Raw genomic sequence first — 22,640 nt, 5'->3', positions numbered from 1 at the left:
GGCAGGGACTGTGTCCGATCCGGCCCGACGAGCTCGGATCTACCCTCAGCGCTTGGCGCACAGTGAGAGCGTCACAAAAACCATCGTTATCAGCAGAGTGCAGTAGAGTGAGAATCAGTCGGTGGATTGAGCCTCGGCCGTGTGCCAAGCAGTATCCCAAGCGCTGGGGCGAGTCTGTTAGTAGGCAGGATGGCCACCCTCACTACAGGGCTGCGGTGGAGCGCCTCCCCCCTGGCTAACAGCCAAGCCCCTCGAACCCCGTCTTTGCTCGCCCCTTCCCGGTCCACATGGAGGGGAGAGGAGGCAGTGACCACTTCATGTCTGTTGGAGGCCGGGGGAGGGAAGAGACGGAGTATCCCATACCTGCCCGTGGCGGTCGTCCCTGCTGCCCCTTCCCCCTCCGGATGGTGGACACCTACACATCAGCGTATCGAGACTAAACCCCCCTTTTAGACTGTGAGCCCGTCGTTGGGCAGGGATTGTCTCTATCTGTTGCCCAATTTTACATTGTACAGAGAATCAGCGTGGCTCAGTGGAAAGAACCCGGGCTTGGGAGTTGGAGGTCATGGGTTCAAATCCCGGCTCTGCCACTTGTCAGCTGTGTGACTGTGGGTAAGTCACTTAACTTCTCAGCCTCAGTTACCTCATCTGTAAAATGGGAATTAACTGTGAGTCTCACGTGGGACAACCTGATTACCCTGTGTCTACCCCAGTGCTTAGTACAGTGATCTGCACACAGTAAACGCTCAATAAATATGATTGAATGAATGAATGCAATCCAGAGCCCAGGTGGAGCGTTTGAAGTTGGACACATTTGGGGCAATGAAACTCCTCCCCTAGAGCTTTTCCACCGGTTTAACTGGTTTAGGGTTTTACAGTACCGGGCCCAGATCTGCGCAGCCTTGTTACACCGAAAACCTCTGTAAGAGCCACCTCCCTCTCCTCCCTCTTCTCCAGACCATAAGCTTCTCGTGGGCAGGGGCTGTGCCGACACACACCGTTGTCTCGGCCTCTCCCAACTGCTCAGTACGGCGCTCTGCGCCCAGTGAGTGCAAGCCCCTTCACTCGAAGTGATCTGTAATCAAGGTACCACTGACTGTCTTTAGTGGTGCAAGTAATGTGGGCTAATTGGCGGTGTGGGCCTTAGCTGTGCGTGCGGTTTCCGTTTGGTTTGCTTTAAACTCGAAAGGGGTATTTAGAGAACAATCGAACATTAGTATCTGTTGAGCACCTAGTGGGTTCGGAGCTCTATACTGAGCGGTTGGAGAGAACAGTCAGGTTGGCCAGGGCCTGCAGCCATTCTCGGCAAGCTCCCTCCAAACACACGCACACTCTGGGATGTTCAAGTGGCTGCCGCTGGCCATAGCGTTCTTCCCCTCTCCCCTTGTTTGGGGGTCAGGGGCGGCCCTTTCATAGTAATGTCTGTCTCCTTCCCTAGACTGTCAGCTCATCAGTGCTTAGTACGGTGCCAGGCGCAAAGTAAGCGCTTAACAAATACCACAGTTATTATTATTATCATGGGTGGGGAACGAGTCTGCTCATTCTGTTGGATGGTCCTCTCCCAAGCGTTTAGAGCAGTGTCCTGCACATAGTAACCGCTCAGTAAATATCACTGATTGCTTTTTGATGTTTTTGAGTGCCTCAGTCCTCAGCCGCGGGTGATGAGCAGAATCATCCCCTTGCCTGGGGGGGAGGGCGGGCAGCCCGGCAGCCTGTCCACCGAGGCCCCGCTCAGCTCAACAGATTAAAAGCGGAACGCACGGCTGGGCATCGCGCAGTCAGTGCTACTTATTGAGTGCTTATTGTGTGCACAGCATGGTACTGAGTGCTTGGGAGAGTTCCCACTAGCAGAGTTGGAAGACATGTTCCCTCCCACAACAAGTTTACAGTCTAGAGGAGGTGGGCAGAGTGGTCACCGCCCTGCTTCCAACCCTTCCTCTTTGTGAGGGCCAGGGCATGGGGGACCCCCCCCCCACCCATTAGAGAGGTCTCCAGCTTCTTTCTGGAACCAGGCTGTTGCTCTGGGGCGGGGGTAGCCCTGGGAAATAAGCGCTGAGTACAGTGCTTTGCACACAGTAAGCATTCAGTAAATATGATTGAATGAATGAATAAAAGGCCAGGACAGGCCAGAGGCCCAGCGGAGGGATGGAAGGGGGAATCTTCGGAAGCAGCTGGGCCTCCCGGAGCCCGTCGGAGTTGAGGCCGCTTCCTGCCGATGGCCATCTTCCGCGGGGCTCAGTCAGTGTGGCAAGCATGTTTGCCCACCCAGAGCCCGGGAATGCCCACAGCCTTGGATTTTGCCTTGTGAGGGAGAGGCTCTGGGGGTGGGGGGTTCCAGCGTGGCTTAGCGGAAAGAGCGTGGGCTTGGGAGTCAGAGATGGTGGGTTCTAATCCCCGCTCCACCACTTGCTGTGTGACCTTGGGCAAGTCACTTCATGTCTCTGTGTCTCAATTCCCTCATCTGTAAAATGGGGATTAAGACTGTGAGCCCCACGTGGGACAACTTGATTACCTTGTATCTACCCCAGTGCTTAGAACGGTGCTGGCACATAGCACTTAACAAATACCATCAGAGTTATTATTATTATTACTGGGGCCTGGCTCAGAGGGTGAATCGGGGTCATCGTGGGGGTCGGAAGCCTGGAGAGTTGTTCTGGGGGGCGGGGGGTGTGGAGGTAGGGCCCAGGGTGAGGGTGAGGCTGGGGGAGGAGGAGCAAATGGTGGGCATGTGGCCAGGCCCCAGCTGGCCCCAATGAGGAGCCGCCTCCCCCAGCTTCCTTGCCCGCCCTCCTTCCTTCCCTCCATCCTGGTCTGCGCGGGAGGCTGGGTGGCCTAGTAGAAAGAGTCTAAAATGGGGAGATCTGCGTTCTAATCCCTGCCATGCCATTGGTCCACTGGGTGATTTGAGAAGCAGCGTGTCTTGCTGGAAAGAGTGCGGACTTGGGAGTCAGAGGTCGTGGGTTCTAATTCTGGTTCACTTAGCTGAGTGACTTTGGGCATGTTACTTAACTTCTCTTTGCCTCAGTTACCTCATTTGCAAAATGGGGATTAAGACTGTGAGCCTCTCACATGGGACAACATGATTACCTTGTGTCTACCCCAGTACATAGTAGGCGCTTAACAAATATCATCATCGAAATTATTATTATTGTTGTTATAGGCCACCTGATTTCTCAGGGCTTCAGTTTCCTCAACTCTAAGATACCTGTTTCTCCCTACCTCTTAGACTGAGAGTCCCATGTCGGGCAGGGACCCGAAATGGGTCTGACCCTCTGGTGGCTACCCCACACTCTAGCCCAGGGCTTGGCACTTAACTAGCACTTAATGAGGACCATAATTATCTTTATTGGGCTCAAAGCAGGGACTTGTAGAACCCGACCCCCTGTTGGCCCTGGGAGCCCAGACAAGTCACGCCTCAGGCATTTCTAAATCCTCCCTGCAGGCCATTGAGAAGAAAGGGAGAGGGGAGGGGGCTCCTGGGACCCCTCTCTTGGCCCAGGGATGGAGGCCCTGGCATTATTCATTTATGTTAATGTCTCTGTCCCCCTCTAGACCATAAACTGTGTAAACTCCTTGTGGGCAGGTAATGTGTTTGCCTGCTCACCCAAGCGCTTAGTACAGTGCTCTGCACACAGAGTAAATGCTCAGTAAATATGATTAATTGAGCAGCTTTTGTGTGAGGGGCGGGGAGAGGCGCTAGATCCCCTTCCTGAGGCTGGGCAGGGTTCCCGAGGAGAGGCCAGAAGGGATCATCAGAAAGTTCTGATATAGGTTATCCCCACGAGAAATATCCCGTGTCCAAATTTGAATGGGGGGTGAGGGGGCATTTGCTCAGAAACAAATTCATTTAGTTGTATTTGTTGAGCACTTACTGTGTGCAGAGCACTCTACTAAGTGCTTGGGAAAGTACAATACAACAGTAAACAGTGACATTCTCTGCCCACAGTGAGCTCACAGTCTAGAAGAGGGGATTAAATAGCATGTCATGCACAGCTATGCGCCAAATTTTAACTTCCTCATAATGTAGAAAGTAAAATTTGGTTGTCTATATCGGCGATATAGTAGTAATTGGGGTATTAAGTACTTACCTCTAGACTGAAAGATCTTTGCGGGCAGGTATTGCATCTGCCGACTTCGTTATGTTGCACTTTCCCAAGGGCTTAGTATAGTCCTCTGCACACAGTAAGCGCTTCAGAAAATACCACTGATTGATCCCTGTGTACCGGAGCGCTGGGCTCAGCCTCGGATAGAACAAAGGTAATCAAATCAGGCCCGGTCCCAGCTGTGCGTGAAGCTAAAAGTCAAAGAGGTGGGGTGAGTGGAGATCTCAATCTAGCCCCATTTAGGAGAGGAAACCAAGGCACAGGAAGTTAAGGGACGGTTTGAGATGACCCAGCATGCCAGTGGTGGAGCTTGGACCAGAACCGCCGTGCCCCCTCCAGCCGCGCCGTCAAATCCTGTGCTCCTTCCACTAGGCCAGACCCCCCCCCCCCCCCCCAGAAGTTGCGTAGTTGATTTGGCTCTGTTACTCCACTTTGGGTCACCTGTGCTGTAACTGCTGGCATGTGGAGAGTTTCATTTTACAAGCGAATCCTAGTCCCGGTCTCCAACCCCAGTGCAGTGGGACGAGGCCCAGTGTGAATCCCCACGTTTCCCAACATCGTCTACAGACGGGGGCGGCTACCCCGCTCTCTACCTGTGAGCCGCCCCCCGCCCACACACGACTCGGGCCCACTCAGCTGCAGTCACGACAGCTCCACGCGGTCCTTTGCTGCCACGGCTGCCGCCCGCAATCCCTCCCGCTCAGTGAACGAGGAGCCACCGGGCCATTGGTGTACCCGGCGGCCACAGCGCATCCTGGGGTAAGAAAGCCAAAGGAGTGGCGACATTGGGCCCCCTGTGGAGACCACCCAACCCCTCAGTCGCTTGGGCCAATGGATTGCAGTAAGCGCTTGAAGGAGGATGGTGCGCTGGTTAGGAGACACAGCCGCTCCTGGAGCTTTCAGCCCAGCGGAATCGTTCCGGAAGCGAGGTGAGGCGGTGGGGTCGAAGCCGTGGGGCCCAGAAGCCCTACTGCCCCGTTATTCGCCTTTGACTTAGTCTGCGAGGGTGCCACGGGCCCTGGCAGGGGCGGGGAAGCCACATGCTCATGGACTGAGGGGGTCACGGTTGCCTACCTATTCACGGGTGCACAGGGCAGCTGGGAAAATTTATCAAAAATCCCTCCCTGACAGGGTTATTTCGCTGATCTTCCCAACAGAGCGTAAGCTCCTGTGGGCAGGGAAAGGTGTTTCAGGCGAATGTAGAACTCTCCCAAGCGCTTCCTCGGAACAGTCCGCAGCCCCCGGGGATGCTGAATTAATAGCACCTCTGAAGAGTGGGAACCACTAGCCTGCCAGCCCTCCCTGCCCGCCATTTTAATCGGGATCAGATGTAGGATCTTGACCGTTTGTCTCAGGCCCGGCCCGCGGCGCCCTGTCCACCCCCTGACGCTGGCCCATCCCCGGGGTGCCCCGCCACGGCGGGCCTCCTCACCCCGGGGCCGAGACACACTGCTCTCCCAGTGCCCCGAGTGTTCCCCCAGCCACCGCCCAGCAGGGCCTGGCACCGGACCCCTCTCCGCCTGCCCGGGCACAGTCAGCCGCGCCCACGCCACCCTGGTGATTGGCGTGCCCTTTGCCAAGTCAGCACCTCTCCCCGACCGGCTGTGTGCTGGGCGGGTCCAAATCGGCTGCTGCAGGACTAATCTCATGTTGCCTTTTGCCCTTGTGCTTAGCCAGGGTGAGATCTGGATGGCCATAGAACTTGTTTTGGTTTATTGCGGGGGTTGTGTCTAGGAGGCATCCACTGTGTTGCAAGGATCATGTCTACCGACTCAATTCTGTTGTATCTTTCCAAGAGCCTGCCTAGTCCAGTGCTCTTCATCCAGCAAATACCATCGGTGGATTGCATGACTCCCCTTCTAGACTGAAAGCTTATTACGGGCCGGGAATGAGTCCGCTGATTCTGTTGTATTGTACTCTCCTAAGCACGTAGTACAGTGTTCTGCTCATAGTAAGCACTCAATGAATATTATTGATTGACTGACCAGGTCCTTCACGTCTCAGCAAAACGTTCAGTTGCTCTTTTGTTCTTTTGTAAGTGACAAAGCGGGGGTAGGGAATTGGCACTCACCCCAACCCAGTAATGTGGGCTCGGGCAGAATTCAGGTTGAGGGCACATCTCCTTAGACTGCCTTTTGGCCCGTCAAATCCTGTGATCTGTTTGTGAAATAAAAGACCTCATTGGCCCTAGCTAATCAATTGTATCTATTGAGCCCTTACTGTGTGCAGAGCCCTGTATTGAGCTCTTGGGAGAAGACTACATCCGAGCAGGAAGGAATGTTCCTTGTCCACGTGGAAGCACGTGACCTACTGGAAAGAGCCCAAGCCTGGGAGTCAGAGGGCCAGCCACTTGTCTACTATGTGACCTTGGGTAAGTCACTTCACTTCTCTGGGCCTCAGTTACCTCATCTGTAAAATGGGGATCGAGACCATGAGCCCCTCGTGTGTCCAGCCTGATCAACAGGGGTTAGTACAGCATCTGAAACATATTAAGCGCTCAACAAGTACTGTCAAAAAAGAGCTTACTGTCTAGAGAGGGAAACAGACATGGAAAAAAAAAGACAGCTATGGACATAAGTGCTGGGGGCTGAGGGTGGATTGAGTATCAAGTGCTTCAGTAATAACTGTGCTATTTGTTAAGGGCTTACTATGTGCCGAGCATTGTTTTAAGCGTTGGGGTAGATACAAGGTAATCAGGTTGAACACAGTCCCTGTCCCACATGGGACTCACATTCTTAATCCCCATTTTACAGATGAGGTAACTGAAGCACAGAGAAGTGAAGAGACTTGTCCAAGGTCACACAGCAGACACGTGGCGGAGCCAGGATTAGAACCCACATCCTCTGACTCCCAAGCCCAGGCACTTTCCACCAGGCCACGCCGCTTCCCTTTAAGGGAAAAGAGCTAGTGCAAGGGCACTGCCGAGGAAAGATGAGGACTTAGGGAAGGCCTTTTGGAGGAGATGTGCCTTCAATAAGGCTTCGAAGGTGAGGAGAGCGGTAGTCTGTGATGTGATGGCTGACGGGCCGCCCGGTCAGGGTAGACTTGCCGTGCCTGGGCACGGGGCCGAGGCTCGCTCGCCTCTGGGCCAGGGTGTGGAGGGCCGGGCGGCCCCCCGGGGGGACAACTTGAGCCCACCTTACACCTCCCGGAAAATCATAGCATCCATGGGGACCTGGCCCAGGAACATTTTGGGGGGTCCGCCCGCCCACCTGGCCCAACTGTCCACAGAGCACCTGCTCTCTAGTCTCCAGTTGCCCAGCTCCCCGGGCTCGGCTTCCCTGCCAGCAGAGCAGTTCTGGGCAAGAGTGCACCTGTGGGCAATTGTGAGCTGGACTGTCTGCCCGCCCACCTGGCTTAAATGCTGCCCCCCTCCCCCCCCCAACCGGGCGGCAGAGCAGCGGGCTCGGTCGGAGCTCTCTGGAGTGGCCTAGTTCCGGGCTCTGCTCGCAGTAGCGGTGCTCGGCAGATCCCGTCGATAGGGAGGAGGCAGGCAGGCAGAAAGGGCTGGGTGTTCCACTGCAGACAGGACAATCGAGCGTCTCTTTGGAGCCAGAGGGGGAGGAAGGAAGGGAGCTGGGGCTGCAGGAAGCAGGGAAGACCTTGGCTCTCCTCCTCGCCCTCCCTTTCTTCCTCGGTTCAACCAGGGCGGCCCGTTGCCCTGAAGTGACAGAGAGGCGCGGGGCTCCAGGAGCTGCCCCGAAACCCTCCGGTTTGGGACAGGAGGCCGGTCCAACGCTGCCTGTGTCGGACAAGCCCGTGGCTCCCCCGGGCAGCACTGAGGCTGAGACTCTTCCCCGCTGTCAGCAGGCCGGGAAAGAGCCTTCCAGGCGGTCGCTCCCTGAAACGATCAGGCGGAGGAGGGCCTCAGCGGCGCCCCCCATTCCCCTCCCCCCTGCCCCAACCACAGAGCATCAAGCCTCTTAAGTGACCGGGCACCGTGCCCTGAAAGAGCAGCTTTCAGCTGGCTCCATGTGCATCCCCCGCACTGGTTTCTCATTAGCCAAACCTCGGCCGGCGACTAACAGAGGAGGGCGGCAGTCCAGACAGAGAGGAGATCTTGGGCTTCTGTCCACGGCGGGCCTGGATGTCCCTCCAGTACATAATAATAATAATGTTGGTATTTGTTAAGCGCTTACTATGTGCAGAGCACTGTTCTAATCGCTGGGGTAGATGCAGGGTAATCAGGTTGTCCCACATGAGGCTCACAGTCTTAATCCCCCTTTTATAGATGAGGTAATTGAGACACAGAGAAGTTAAGTGACTTGCCCACAGTCACACAGCTGACATGTGGCAGAGCTGGGATGATGCCCCCCAGTCATCTTCCACTCCACCCCCCAACTTTTTGAACCATTTATTCCCTTTCTCGGTTTCCTTCTCTCTTTCTCCATCCCAACTTTGATCCTTGGGGACATCAGTATCCACGTGGTTGTTCCTGATGGCCACTATCTGCTTTCTATCACTCCTCAACTCCACCGACTTCCTGCTCCATCCCAGCGCAACCGCTCACCAACTCGGACACACACTCGACCTCATCATTTCTAGTCATTGTACAATCTCTGCCCTCACCAACTCTGAAATTCCTCTCTCTGACCACAAAACCGTGTCACCTGTCTTCTCTCCTCCACGCCTCCTCCCCACAAATCTCTCCTGTTCCTCCAAAGAGACCTCCCAACTTTTGACCCCATCCAATTTTCTCATCTCATGCCCCATTTAGCCACTGTACCCAAACTACCTTCCCCTGATGACCAAATTGATGCCCTCAACACCACCCTCTCTACTGAACTCAACTTGCTTGCTCCCCTGTCCCTTCGTCGATCTTGTACCACTAACCCGGTCCTGGATCACCTCCACAGCCCCCACTCTTGTGCATGAGCTGCTGGCGGAAATCTAGATATCAGGAGAACCTCGTCCACTTCAAGTTCATCCATACGTGCTTAAATCTGGCTGGCAAAATTGTTTCTCCAGCCTTATTGACACCCATGTCCATCGCCCTCACCAGTTGGTTCCAGACGTTTAACTCCATCCTTGAGTCCCCGTCCTCCTGCCTCCGGCTCTTGCCTTTGTGACCTGGCCACCGACATTATTTAGAGAATTGAAACCGAGGCATGATCTCCCCTGCTCCTCTCCTTAAAATCTCCTCTGCTCCTCTGCAGTCCCTCCCTCCTCCTCCCATTTTTCAACTCTCCCATCTTTCCCAGCAGTATCTCAAGAGGAGATCTGCCTTCTCTCAAAATCCACCCCCTCCACCTGTACATCTAACCCCATCTCTTATCACCTCATCAAAACACTTGCCCCCGCTCCTTTCTTTCCTCCTGGACCTCCGTTTCAACTATTCACTCTCCAGTGGCTTCTTCCCCACTGCTTTCAAACATGCCCATGTCTCCTTGATCCTAAAAAAAAAAAGCCTCCTTTGACTGCATGGCTCCCTCCAGTTCTCTCCCCTTCTCCCTCCTACCATTCCTTTCCAAACTCCTTGAGCAAGTTGTCTACACCCGCTGTGTCAAGTTCCAATCTTTCCCTGACCTGCTGCAATCAGACTCCCATCTCCTTCACTCCATCAAAACCACCCTCTCAAAGGTCACAAAGTAGAGGCCAAATCCAATGGCCTCTATTCCATCCTAATCCTCCTCCACCTCTCAGCTACCTTTGAAACTTGTCAATCACCCCCTTCTCCTGGAAATGTTATCCAACCTCTTCTTCAGTCTCAGTGAGACTGTCCTTTCCTGGTTCTCCACTTATCTCTATGGCTGCTCACTCTAAATCTCTTCTTTGGGCTCCTCTCCCTCCCACCCTCTAACAGTGGGTGTCCTTCAGGGTTCAGTTCTGGGTGTCCTTCTATTCTTCATCAACACCCCCTCCCTTGGAGAACTCATTCGCTCCCATGGCTTCAACTACCATCTATGTGTGGTTGATTCCCTAGACTCTGATGTCTCTCTCTCTCTCACTGCAGTCTCGCACTTCCTCCTGCCTTCAAGACATCTCTACTTGGGTGTCCTGCCATCACTTCAAACTTAACGTGTCCAAAATGGAACTTTTCCCATCCATACCCTGTCCCTCCCCTGGCTTTTCCATCACTGTAGTTAGCACCACCATCCTTCCTGTCTCAGAAGCCCGAAACCTAAGCACTGTCCTTGACTCCTCTTATTCAGGCACATATTCAATCTATCACTAAACCCTGTCAGTTCAACGTCATTAAAATCTGCCATTTCCTCTCGATCCAAGCTGCTATGTTAATCCAAGCACTTAACCCTATCCCGTGTTGATTACTGTATCAGCCTCCCTGCCAACCTCCCTCCCTCCTGCCTCTCCCAGCTCCGGTCCGTGCTTCACTCTGCTGTCCAGATCATTTCTCTACAAAACGTTCAGTCCGTGTTTCCTTCTCCTCGAGAACCTCCAGTAGGTGCCTGTCCACCTCCACTAAATTGAAACTCCTAATCATTGGCTTTAAGCTGCCTCCTACCTCACCTCATTGTTCTCCTACTACAATCCAGCCTCCCACTTAAAGGAAGGCTCTTGGAGGAGATATGATTTTAATAAGGCTTTGAGGGTGTGCAGAGTGATCGTCTGTTGGACATGAAGGGGGAGGGAGTTCCAGACCAGAAGCAGGATGTGGGCAAGGGGTCAGTGGTAAGATATGTGTGACCGAGGTACAGTGAGTACATTGGTGTTTAGAGGACTGAAGTTTGTCAATTGGATTGCAGTAAGCCAGCTAAGTAAGGTAAGATAAATGGAGATGATTGAATGCTTTAAAGCCGATGGTAAGGAGTTTCTGTTTGATGTGGAGGTGGATGGGCAGCTATTGGAGGTTTTTGAGGAGTGGGGAGATATTGACTGGTTGGTTTTTCAGAACAATGATCTGGGCAGCAGAGTGAAGTATGGACTGAAGAAGGGAGACAGTAGGCAGGGAGGTCAGCGAAGAGGCTGTTGCAGGAGTTGAAGTGGGATAGGATGTGCTTGAATTAGCAGAGTAGCACTTTGGATGATGAGGAAAGAAGATCTTAGCAATGTTGGGAAGGTCTAACTGACAGGAATTGGTGACAGACTGAATATGTGGGTTAATAATAATAATGTTGGTATTTGTTAAGTGCTTACTATGTGCAGAGCACTGTTCTAAGCGCTGGGGTAGATACAGGGTAATCAGGTTGTCCCACACGAGGCTCACAGTCTTAATTCCCATTTTACAGATGAGATAACTGAGGCGCAGAGAAGTTAAGTGACTTGCCCACAGTCACACAGCTGACAAGTGGCAGAGTCGGCATTCGAACCCATGGCCTCTGACTCCCAAGCCTGTGCTCTTTCCACTGAGCTAAGCTGCTTCTCTGAGAAGCAGAGATGAGAGATGAGTTGAGCATAACGTCATTCATTCATTCATTCATTCAATGGTATTTATTGAACGCTTACCATGTGCAGAGCACTGTCCTAAGTGCTTGGAATGTACAATTTGGCAACAGATAGAGACCATCCCTGCCCAGTGACGGGCTCATAGTCTAATCGGGGGAGACAGACGGATAAAAACAAGACAACATAATCACGATAAATAGAATCAAGGGGATGTACTCCTCATTAACAAAATAAATAGGTTAATAAAAATATATACAAATGAGCACAGTGCTGGGGGGGGGGGAAGGGAGAGAGGGAGGAGCAGAGGGAAAGGGGGCTTAGCTGAGGGGTGGTGAAGGGGGGAAGGTGGAGGGAGCAGAGGGCGGAGGGGGAGCAGAGAGGGAGCAGAGGGAAAAGGTGTAGCTCAGTCTGGGAAGGCCTCTTGGAGGAGGTGATCTCTCAGGAGGTTACAAGGTTACAGGCATCTGAGACGAGGAGGATAGTAGTTCTCTCAACAATGAAGGGACAGTCACGGGGAGGGGAGGGTTTGACGGGGAAGATGAGTTCTGTTCTGGGCATGTTTAGTTAGAGGCAATGGCAGGACATCCAAGTAGAGATATCCTGAAGGCAGGAGAAAATGCAAGACTGCAGAGAGGGAGAGAGATTTGGACTGGAGATGTAGATTTGGGATTATCCGCATAGAGGTGGTAGGTGAAACCATGGGAGTGAATGAGTTCTCCAAGAGAGTGGGTGTAGATGGAGAATAAAAGGGGACCCAGCGCTGAATCTGGAGGGACACTCACAGTTAAGGGGTTGGAGGCATAGGAGGAACCCAAGGAAGAGACTGAGAATGAGCAGTCAGAGATAGGAGGAGAACCAAGAGAGGACAGTGTCAGTGAAGCTGAGGTTGAATGATGTTTCTGGAATACAGTGTCGAAGGCAACCAAGAGGTCAAGGAGGATTAGAATGGAGTAGAGACTGATGGATTTGGCCTCTTCTTTGTGACCTTTGAGAGGGCAGTTTTTGTGGGCATCATCCACGCAGAGGTGGTAGTTGAGTAACAATTATTATTTCCAACATGCTTTCATGTTTCTGATCTCCTTTTGGTCTTCACAACATCCTTGGGAGGTAGGGAGAGGCAGGTAAGCATCATCCCAAGTTTCACAAGCCCAAGGAGGCTATGTGATTCGCCCGAGGTCCCACAGCAGGCCAGGGCCAGAGGTGGGGCTTGAACCCAACCCAGGCTCTCTCCCCTCGCCACGGGATCTGTTCCCCCTCAGTTCGTTCGATCCTTTCACTCCCTGCTGGAGGCATTGCTCCCCCTTTCCCTTCAGTTTAGCAGTGGCAGGAAGCCCCCTGGCCTTTCACAGCCATTTGGTTGCTTCAGTCCTGTGTGTTCTCTCTCCCTCTCCTCTGTCTCCCGGGAAGAGGAGAGGAGTGTTTTCCTGGCTGTCCCCAAGTCAGCCGGATGGACTGCCTGCTGTTGAGGCTCTTGTAGCCCAGAGCATCTCATGTGTCCCTGTTGGATGGTGGATGGCAGGGGCAGAATAGATTTCATTAGTCTCTGCGGCCCAGAGGCCCCATCCGATCCGATCTGTTCCAGGGCCCCAGCGGGGAGAGGCGCCTTCTGGGCTAATTGCTGTCTGGGGCTTGGTGAGCCAGAGGCATCTGCCAGGCGCGTTCACAGAACTAACATGGGCGGGCCTGGATGGAGCCCGACTTGTCCCCATCTCCTCCTCCTCTGCTTCCGGCTTAATGAGGGCACCCCAGAACCATCTGAAAGTGGCTTAAGAAGGTCGGCCGGCCTTCTCTCGCCCCCGCAGTCGACGGGGAAGCTTTATTGACTCCTCAACCCGACCGGCTCAGGGTCACTGGCCTCCTCGGCTTCGGGGCTGACTGTGCACCGACTCAGGTGGGGGAAGCGGACGAGGAAAGGAAGGCCCAGGGAGGGCCGGAAAGGTGCCGTCTCCGCCCCTCTCATACCCTTCCTTCTAGCCTCGCTTCGGTCCCCGCCTGGCCGTGCCCGTGACCCTGTCTCTGTGTCCTGTCACTGTGGCCCTGTCTCTGTCCCCGGTCTTCCTGTGGGAAGGGAAAGTGTCGCCTGCGCCTGTTGTAATCTCCCAGGCCCTCGGAGAATGTCTTAACCACATCCTCACCTCCTCCTCCCCCCGACCCTCCCCATCGGCGTCGAGGCTCGGCACCGACCGACCCACGGCCTGCCTCCTCACAGCCCCGCCTCACGCCCACCGCGGAGCATGCCGGGGGAATGCTGGGGAGGGCCGCTGGCGGTCCGCAGAGCATGCCGGGAGAGTTGTGCTAGGGGTGGGGCCGCTGGCCACCGCGGAGCATGCGCATGCCGGGGTGTGGGCTGGATTCTGGATGCGAGAGGCCTGTCGGGCCGCAGCCGATGTTCGCAGCTTCCGTCCCCACCGCAGGCCCTGTGACCTCAGTCCGGCCCCCAGCCCCCACTTAGAAATCCTCCTCCCCCGGCACCAAGTCATGCACACACGGCCCCTTGCTTCCTCTCTCCTCCCGTAGAAGAGTGCTTTTGCACGGGGAGAGCACTGGATAAATCCTCTTGATTGACTGGTTTGTGTTCTTTCTGTGCCGGTGTCTCCCCGCTTTCCGGGAGTTCATTCAGCCGTATTTATTAAGGTATACCGTGTGCACAACCCTGGACTAGAATGGAAGGCCCTCCAGGGCAGGGACTCAGTGTAACTAACACTTTTTTGTAGTCCCCCAAGCATTTAGTAGAGGGATTCGCCTACAGTAGGGGCTCAATCAATTCTCTTGTTGGATTGATTTTCAGGGCTGTAGGAGCAGGCAGACTCTGCAGCCTTTTATAATGGGAATTCCAACTCCCTTCCCCTCGCCGGACACACACACACACACACACACACACACACACACACACACACACACACACACACACCACACACCCCCCCACCAACCTGTCTTTATTTTCTTCCCAGGGGAGGGTGGGGAGGGAGAGATGTTTAGCTACCAGTATGTATATTGGTATTTATCGAGCACTGATTAGGTGCCGAGGTGTTAAGCTCTGGGGTAGCAGCGTGACTCAGAGGAAAGAGTCGGGGCTTGGGAGTCAGAGGTCATGGGTTCAAGTCCTGCCTCTGCCACTTGGCTGTGTGACTGTGGGCAAATCACTTCAGCTGCGAAATGGAGATTAATACTGTGAGCCCCAAGCGAACAAAGACTATGCCTCACCTGATTATCTTGTATCTACCCCAGTGCTTAGTAGAATGTTTGACACATTATAATTGCTTAAAAATACCACAGTTATTATTGATTCTAACAATATCAGAGCCTGCGGGGTCAGACACCGGTCCACACCACAGGCAGGCTGAATGCCGCTTTCCGCCTGCTGGGACAAACCAGGAGCTTGTTTGAGACGTCCGAAGCCTACCCCTCTTTTCCTGCAGGTGTTGTCTGTCCACGTAGTGCCTGGTTGGTGCCTGTTTTTTTGCTCTATTCCCAGATTTCTGGAGAAGGAACCCCAAGCCCAAGTGCTGCTTGGCCCCTGGCCAGTTGCTCCCCCAGCCTGGAATTCCTCCTCTCCCTACCACGCCCTCCCTCCACCCCCAGCCCCCTGAAAATCCAGTAGGCACCAGCCCTCCCCTCCTTCAAAGCCTGCCTAAAACCTCACCTCTTCCAACAAGAGGGAAGCAGTAGAAAGAACCTAGGCCCTGGGCATCAGAGCACTAGGGTTCTAATCCCAGCTCCACCACCTGTCTGCTGTGTTGTCCTTGGGCAAGTCATTTCACTTCTCTGGGCCTCAGTTTCCTCAACTGCAAAATGGGAATTAAATCCTAATAAAAATGATAGTATTTGTTAAGCGCTTACTATATACCAAGCATTGTTCTAAGCACTGTCTTAATCCTCACTTTCAGATGAGGTAGCTGAGACACAGAGAAGCTAAGTGGCTTACCCAAGGTCACACAGCAGATGAATGGCGGAGTCAGGATTAGAACCCATGGCCTCTGATTCCCAAGCCCGTGCTCTTGCCACTAAGCCTCGCTGCTTCTATTACTCTCTCTTACTTAGACTGTGCACTCCATGTGGGTATCTCTGAGTCAAACCTGAGTTCCTCAGCACTTAGTACAATACTTGGCACATAGTAAGTGCTTAAAAAGACCCAAAAAAGAAAATTCTTTAAAAAAAAAATCACTGATTAAACTCTCACTTCTCTGAGTCATACCAACTCAACAGCCAAGCACTGGGGTGGATACAAGCAAATCGGGTAGGACACAGTCCCAGTCCCGCATGGGGCTCACAGTGTCAATCCCCATTTTACAGATGATGTAACTAAGGCACAGGGAAGTGAAGTGACTTGCCCAAGCTCACACAGCAGACAAGTGGCAGAGCCAGGATTAGAACCCAAGACCTTCTGACTCCCAGGCCTGTGCTCTGTCCACTCCACCATGCTGCTGCTTCGAGGCTGTAAGCTTTTTGTGGGCAGGAAACTTGTCTACCAACCCTGTTGCACTGTCTTCTCTCAAGCATTTAGTATAGTGCTTGATACACAGGAAACTCTCAATAAATACCACTGATTGATTTTTAAATATCTGTATGCCTGACTCATTAGCCCCTTGTGGGCAGAGACCCTGCCTCGATTGTGCTTTACCCTCCCAAGTACCCGGTACAGGGTGGCACACTCAGGAAATACCTTTTCTATACCTTCTCTATACCACTGAGGACCAGAAAAGCTCATAGTGCCTTCTTCGTAAGCATCCGAAGATGGTCAAGAGTTGAACTTGATCCTTCCCTGTTCTTGAAGCGACCCACCCAGCTTGTGGAGGAGAGAAGGGCAGGAGGTCCCAAATTTAGAAACGGGTTGGGAATGCCAGGCCATGTTTCAGCCTGGGAGTGGAGAGGGCCCGGGGGAAGGGTGGAGGGGAAAGAACATTGCAAAGCCAAGGGTCTTGCTGGAAGTGGTGCAGTTTCCGTTGTATTCTTCCAGGAGGAGCCCTGCCCCGGTCCAAATTGTCACTGTGGTGTTTGTGAAAGAGTTCATTTGGGCCAGAGCACGGCACCCAGCACTGGAAGAGATTCGAGACCAGCAGTTCACTCGGGGTCACACTCTGAGGGAGGGAGAGCAGATGTGTTCGCCCCATTTCACCAGGAGAAAACAGAGGCCAAGAAAAATGGAGGCCAAGAAAAAAGAAAAATTGACCCAGGCCAATCAGTCTATTGATGGGGTTGATTGAGCGCTTCCTTTGCACAGAGCACTGTACTAAGCGCTTGGGAGAGGACAATATAACAGAGTTGGTAGACATGTTCCCTGCCCATAAGGAGTTGATAGGCCATACAGCAGGCCTGCTGCAACCCATGTCTCCTGACTCCAAGGCCCAGGCGCTTGCCACCAGGCCACGATTTGGCTTTCTGCTTGTTCCTTCCTTTTTCTATGTCACCTCATTGATTTTAGCATTCCCCAGATGTTTTTAAAGCAGCCCCCACCTTCCAGACCGATACCAGCAAGGAGTCGAGCTGCCTGCCCGTCTGCCGGAGGCTGTGGGGGAGAGGGGCCGGATCCTTCCCCAGTGAGCCCCACGGCAGCTGGCAAGCCTGGGAACTTGTCCCCGGCTGGAGATACGCCTTCCGTCCGTCCGGTGGGAGCCAGTCCTGAAAGGAGACGGAATTCCAAGCTAACAGGCTCTTCTGCGGCTTTTTATATGCCACTCCAGGGGTCCGCTTTCTCATAGTTCTGGCAGGGCTCTCTCGCCCACCAACGGCTCTGGAAATAAAAAGTTATATGCCTAATTGGCGTTCAAACTGGGGGCTCCTGGTGGGGTTTGGGTGAGCGGAAGAGCGTTTGTGTTTGTTGACTCCAAAAGGAAGAAACACCGTTCACCTCCTCCTCCTCCTCTGAGAAAAGGAGTCTTCAGCATTTACACTTCTTTCTTCCCGCCCAGCTGCCAAATCGCACTCAGTAGGTGCTGAATAAATACCGTTGATGTGATGACAGAATGCAGAACCTGGTCCCGATCCAAGTTCACTCCCACGGCCGGGTTGCGAGCTGGGGTCTGGGTGGACCAGCTTCTGAGGGCAGCTGCCAGCCTGAAGAGGAGGGGGCTCACCTCTATCCCCTCCAGCCCTTTGTCAAGCAGACCCAATTTGGTTTCCCGTTCCCCTCTGTTTTCTCACTTCTGCTCCTCGGGGTCCCAGGTTTTGCCACTACGCCAGCCCCTCCGAAATGCAGCAGGCATCTGCCTGGGTTACGGAGTGGTTGGGAGCGGGCAATCGCTGCCATCTTTAGGAGGCCAAGGAGCTCTTTGGACTGGACTGAAAAGCAGCATGGTGCAGTGGATAGAGCACGGCCTGGGAGTCAGAAGGTGTTGGGTTCTAATCCTAGCTCCGCCACTTGTCTGCTGTGTGGCCTTGGGCAAATCACTTCATTTCGCTGGGCCTCGGTTACCTCATCTGTATAATGGGGATTGAGTCTTTGAGCCCACGATTTGTTTGAAGAAGCAGCATGGCGTAGTGGATAGAGCCCAGGCCTGAGAGTCAAAATGTCATGTGTTCCGATCCCAGCTCTGCCACATGTCAGCTGTATGACCTTGGGCAAGTCACTTCACTTCTATGCCTCCATCACTTCATCTGTAAAAAAATGGGGATTGAGACTGTGAGCCCCACCTAGGAGAGGGACTGCGTCCAACCCGATTTGCTTGTATTCCCCCCCAGAACTTAGTGCCTGGCACATTGTAAGTGCTTAACAAATTATTGTTATTATTGTTATTATTTCTGGTGAAAAGTCTTAGGGCAAAATATGGACGTAATCTCCACCCACCCAGGCAAAAAAGCCAAGAGATCCTGACCCATGGGGCAGCCCGTGGTTGGGAGTGGGCAGAGTCCATTTTTCAGGAGGTGTTTCCCTAAAGACCTCAAGGCTCTCATAGCTGCCAAAGTGATGGCACAGAGCGAGCTTGTTTTGGGGACAGGCTTTCTTCCAAAAATGCCATTTTGTTCAGACGACCCCAGCTGTGAAGCGGGCATTTAAACTAGCTGTTCCCCGGGCCGGGTAGATGGAGCAGTCCCACTGTGAGCTTGTTGTGGGCAGGGAATGTCATTGTTGTATCGTACTTTCCCAAGTGCTTAGTACAGTCCTCTGCACACAGTAAGTGCTCAGTAAATACAATTGAATAAAAGAAAGGGACAAACAAGAGAGGTGTCCGGAACTAGTCCCACCCCTGAGGCTGAGGAGAGGCTAGTCCCCCCCAGCCCCACAGCACTTCTAATATTATGGTACTTGTTAAGCATTTACCATGAGCCGAGAGGCGTTCTAAGCGCTGGGGTAGATACAAGTTAATCAGGCTGGACGCGGTCCCTGTTCTCTGTGGGGCTCATACTCTCAATCTCCATTTAAAGATGAGGTTACTGAGCCCCAGAGAAGGGAAGTGACTTGCCCAGGATCACCGAGCAGACAAGTGGTGGAGCGGGATTAGAACCCACGACCTTCCGACTCCCAGGCCTGTGCTCTATCCACTAGGCCGTGCTGCTTCAGTAGGAGTGCAGTAAGGTTTGAAGATCAGGTTACTGATCCCTGCCCACAGGGAACTCTGGGTCAAGCAGGGGCAGGGGCGAGGCGCCACAGATGAGTCAGTGCTTCTGCAGTTCAGCCATGGCCCGGGTCCAGGGGAAGGGCAAGAGTGTGAAGGTGGTAGTGGAGGAGGAGGAAAATTAATCAGGGAAGGCAAGTGCTAAGTCCAATGCTCTGCACACAGTAAGCACTCAATAAATACCATTGATGATGATGCACACTGCTCAATAAATACCACTGATTGATTTAAAGACCTCTTGGAGGAGTTGGGATTTCCTTTGGGGGGATTGGCCAAAGGCTCCTCTTGCCCTCCACAGGTATGTCTTTAGAAGGGGAGGCTAGCTAGCTTGTGGCAAACGGTGGCCATCAGCATCTCCAGCATGGTTGTCAGTGTGGCTGGCTCTCGGAAGCACCCGCCCCTAGTGAGTCATCTTTCCCCCTTTCCTCCTTCCCTCCTTCCGTCCCTGCCCAGAGTGGCCAGGGTTTGCATGGGGCAGCCGAAACGCAGATCGAGTGTAGGGATCAAAAGAGCGCCCTTCATCTGCGGCGTGGGCCAGTGCCGGGGGGGTGCGAGAATTACCCCGTCGCTTAAGCAGCCCTTCCATCCATCGGTAGTGTGGTTGAGAAGCCATGCGGCCTAGCGGAAAGAGCCTGGGCCGGCCAGTCACGGGACCTGGCTTCTCATCCCGGCTCCGCTTGTCTGCTCGGTGAGCTGGGGCTACTCACTTCACTTCTCAGGGCCTCGGTTCCCTCATCTGTCAAATGGGGATGATAATTATTATTATTGTTATTGTGGTATTTGTTAAGCGTTTACTATGTGCCAAGCCCGGTACTAAGCGCTGGGGTGGATACAAGCAAATCGGGTTGGACACAGACCCTGTCTCATGGGGGGCTTACAGTTTCAATCCGCATTTGACAGATGAGGTGACTGAGGCCCAGAGAAGTGAAGTGACATACCCAAGGTCACACAGCAGATGTGGCAGAGCCAGGATTAGAACCCATGACCTTCTGACTCCCAGGCCCAGGCTCTATTCCATCACGCCATGCTGCTTCAATTCCCGTTCTCCCTCCTATTTAGACTCTGAGCCCCATGTGAATCCTGATGATCTCGTATCTATCCCAGCACCTAGTACAGTGCTCTGCACACAGTAAGCACTCAATAAATACGATTGAATGAATGAACAAATACTATTATTATTATTGCTATCATTATTACAATCATAATTATTATTCAAAACATTCCACCGGCTCCGCCCGTCTCTTCGTATCAACCAAGCCTCCTCAAAAATCACCTTCGAGATTTAACAAAAATCCCAGTTATTATTGTTATTATTGAGCACCCCCCGTGTGAGGCACCCTGTGGTAAACGCTGGGGAGTGTCCAAAAGAGAAAATGGGGCTTGTTCCCGCCCTCTAGGAACTACAGTCGGCAGGAAGACTGACGTTAAAAAATGGCAGGCAGGGGATTGAGGTCTTCTGAGAAAGTGGGCTCACGTGGATCCATTTGACCTTCTTTAAAAGGCAGGAGAGGAAGGAGAGAACCCAGGATGGGGGATGTCTGAGGCTACTCCGGTTCTCATTCCATTGGCTCCCAAACTCAGAGAAACTAAGGCAGCTTTCCAAGCTTCGGCTCTGCCCGCTGAGGTGGGGAAGAGGGCCCGAACACATGAAAGCCACCATAAAGTTTCCCCAGTTGGTCACCAGCACTCCCTCCTCTTTCGTCGTCGTCAGCATTTTACCTGGCTCTGACTGGACTTCTGACCTGTTGGATTCTGGGAAGGAAAATCAGGGCAAGCTGGGGCCTGTGGAGAAATCATCCGGGGTCAAAATGGGCATCGGAGAGGGGATCTCTCAATCAGTCCGTGGTATTTATTGAGCACTTACTGTGTGCAGAGCACTGTACTGAGTGCTTGGGAGAGGACAATACGAGAGTTGGTAGACGTACTCCCTGCCTCTAACAAGCGTACAATCCAAAGAGGGAGACTGACATGAAAATAAATTCCAGATACAGACATAAGTGTTGTGGGGCTGCGGGAGGGGTGAATATCAAGTGCTTAAAAGGGACAGATCTAAATGCATAGGTGATGCAGAAGGGAGAGGGAGTTGGAGAAATCACAGTCACACCCTCCCCCGCCTCCCATCAAAGCTCTACTGAAGGCTCACCTCCTCCAGGAGGCCTTCCCAGACTAAGCCCCCCTTTTCCTCTGCTCTCCCTCCCCTTCCCATCGCCCCGACTCAGTCCCTTTGGTCTACCCTCCAGCCCACAGCTCTTGTATATATATGTACATATTTATAATCTATATTAACGATGTGTATATATTTATAATTCTGTTTATATTGATGCTATTGGTGCCTGTATACTTGTTTCGATGTCTGTCTCCCCTCTTCTAGACTGTGAGCCCGTCGTTGGGTAGGGATTGTCTCTTTTTGTTGCTGAATTGTACTTTCCAAGCGCTTAGTACAGAGCTCTGCACACAGTAAGTGCTCAATAAATACGATTGAATGAATGAATGAAATGAGGGCTTAATCAGGGAAGGCCTTTTGGAGGAGGTGTGACTTTAGGAGGGTTTTGGAGTTGTGAAGACCGGTGGTCTGTTGACTATGAAGGGGAGCAATTCCAGGCCGGAAAGAAGGTGTGGGTGAGGGGTTGGAAGAGAGAAAGTCTAGATTGAGGTACAGTGGGATGGACACGCCAATCACCCAATGTCTCTTGAGGCCTTAGTGCTTCCCAGAGCTCCAGCCCGGGCTCCTGCGAAGGGTAGTACGGTCTCTGTAGGTGCCACCAAGACACCCCAACATCTCCTGGCACCCCTACCCCCCCCCCACCCCCGTCCGCCTTTTATTTATTCAGCTCCTTCACCCTTTGCTCCTTCCCACTGCAGGTATCGACTACAAAACCACGACGATCCTGCTGGATGGCCGGAGGGTCAAGTTGGAGCTGTGGTGAGTTTCTTTCTGGGGCTCAGGGCGCCGGGCGGTGGGAGCAGCGAGTCAGAAGCCAACATGCCACAGGGGATGGTGGACTGAGAAGAGTTAGAGGCGCTTCGGGCCTGGTGGGCTGCAGCCTGACTGAAGTGAGATCTGTTTACTCTCGCCCCGGAGTGTCCAGAAGCCTCCCCAATCTCCACTGCCCGCACCTGGGAAGGCCGAGCCTGATCCTGTCATCCTTTCACCTCAACGGCTTCTGGGGCTCAGTGCCTGAGAGAGCGCAGCCCAGCTAGAAGACGCAGACCCTGCCCTCCAGAAGCTTCCAGGCTCCCTCTTCCAGGGGGGAGCCATGCGTGGTTGTCTAAGTTCCCTTCAAAGTCTCGTCTTTCTTTCAGGAACTCAAAAACGGTCCCACTTACCAGTGCCAAAAAGCTCACCGTTGGGCTGCTTCAGAGCGGCTGGGGCTGGAGCCGGTGACCCATTCGGTCATTCATTCGTATTTATTGAGTGCTTACTGTGTGCAAGGCACTGTACTGAGTGCTTGGGAGAGTACAGTATGACAATAAACAGACACATTTCCTGCTCAAATCAAGCTTACGGTCTAGCGGGGAGTCTCGTCCCGTCATGCTCCTGGGAGCCGGGCACCTCCTGGCTGCACTCCGCCCAGCCGGGCCCGGGAAATTTTTTTATCAATTATTAATTTTTATTATTAATATAATGATCGTGGAGGGG

At 53.1% G+C, this 22,640-nt stretch overlaps 1 protein-coding gene across 2 annotated transcripts in view; it reads left to right on the top strand.

The window, feature by feature from the left end:
- Positions 1–22,640, top strand: part of RAB40C (RAB40C, member RAS oncogene family) — a 46,438-nt gene that overhangs the window by 11,848 nt on the left and 11,950 nt on the right. Inside the window, exons 1-2 of one of the 2 annotated variants that reach the window (XM_029049415.2) lie at positions 6,116–6,474; positions 21,863–21,923. In XM_029049415.2, the coding sequence (XP_028905248.1) occupies positions 6,381–6,474; positions 21,863–21,923 (155 nt within the window). In that variant the 5' untranslated portion in view covers positions 6,116–6,380. Of the gene's footprint in view, positions 1–6,115; positions 6,475–21,862; positions 21,924–22,640 lie in introns of those variants that run through there. The other variant, XM_029049414.2, reaches the window with a different exon arrangement.

The sequence above is a fragment of the Ornithorhynchus anatinus genome, chromosome 21 (genome assembly GCF_004115215.2).
Source record: "Ornithorhynchus anatinus isolate Pmale09 chromosome 21, mOrnAna1.pri.v4, whole genome shotgun sequence".
Taxonomy (NCBI): domain Eukaryota; kingdom Metazoa; phylum Chordata; class Mammalia; order Monotremata; family Ornithorhynchidae; genus Ornithorhynchus; species Ornithorhynchus anatinus.
This window is presented reverse-complemented; position numbering and strand designations above follow the sequence as displayed.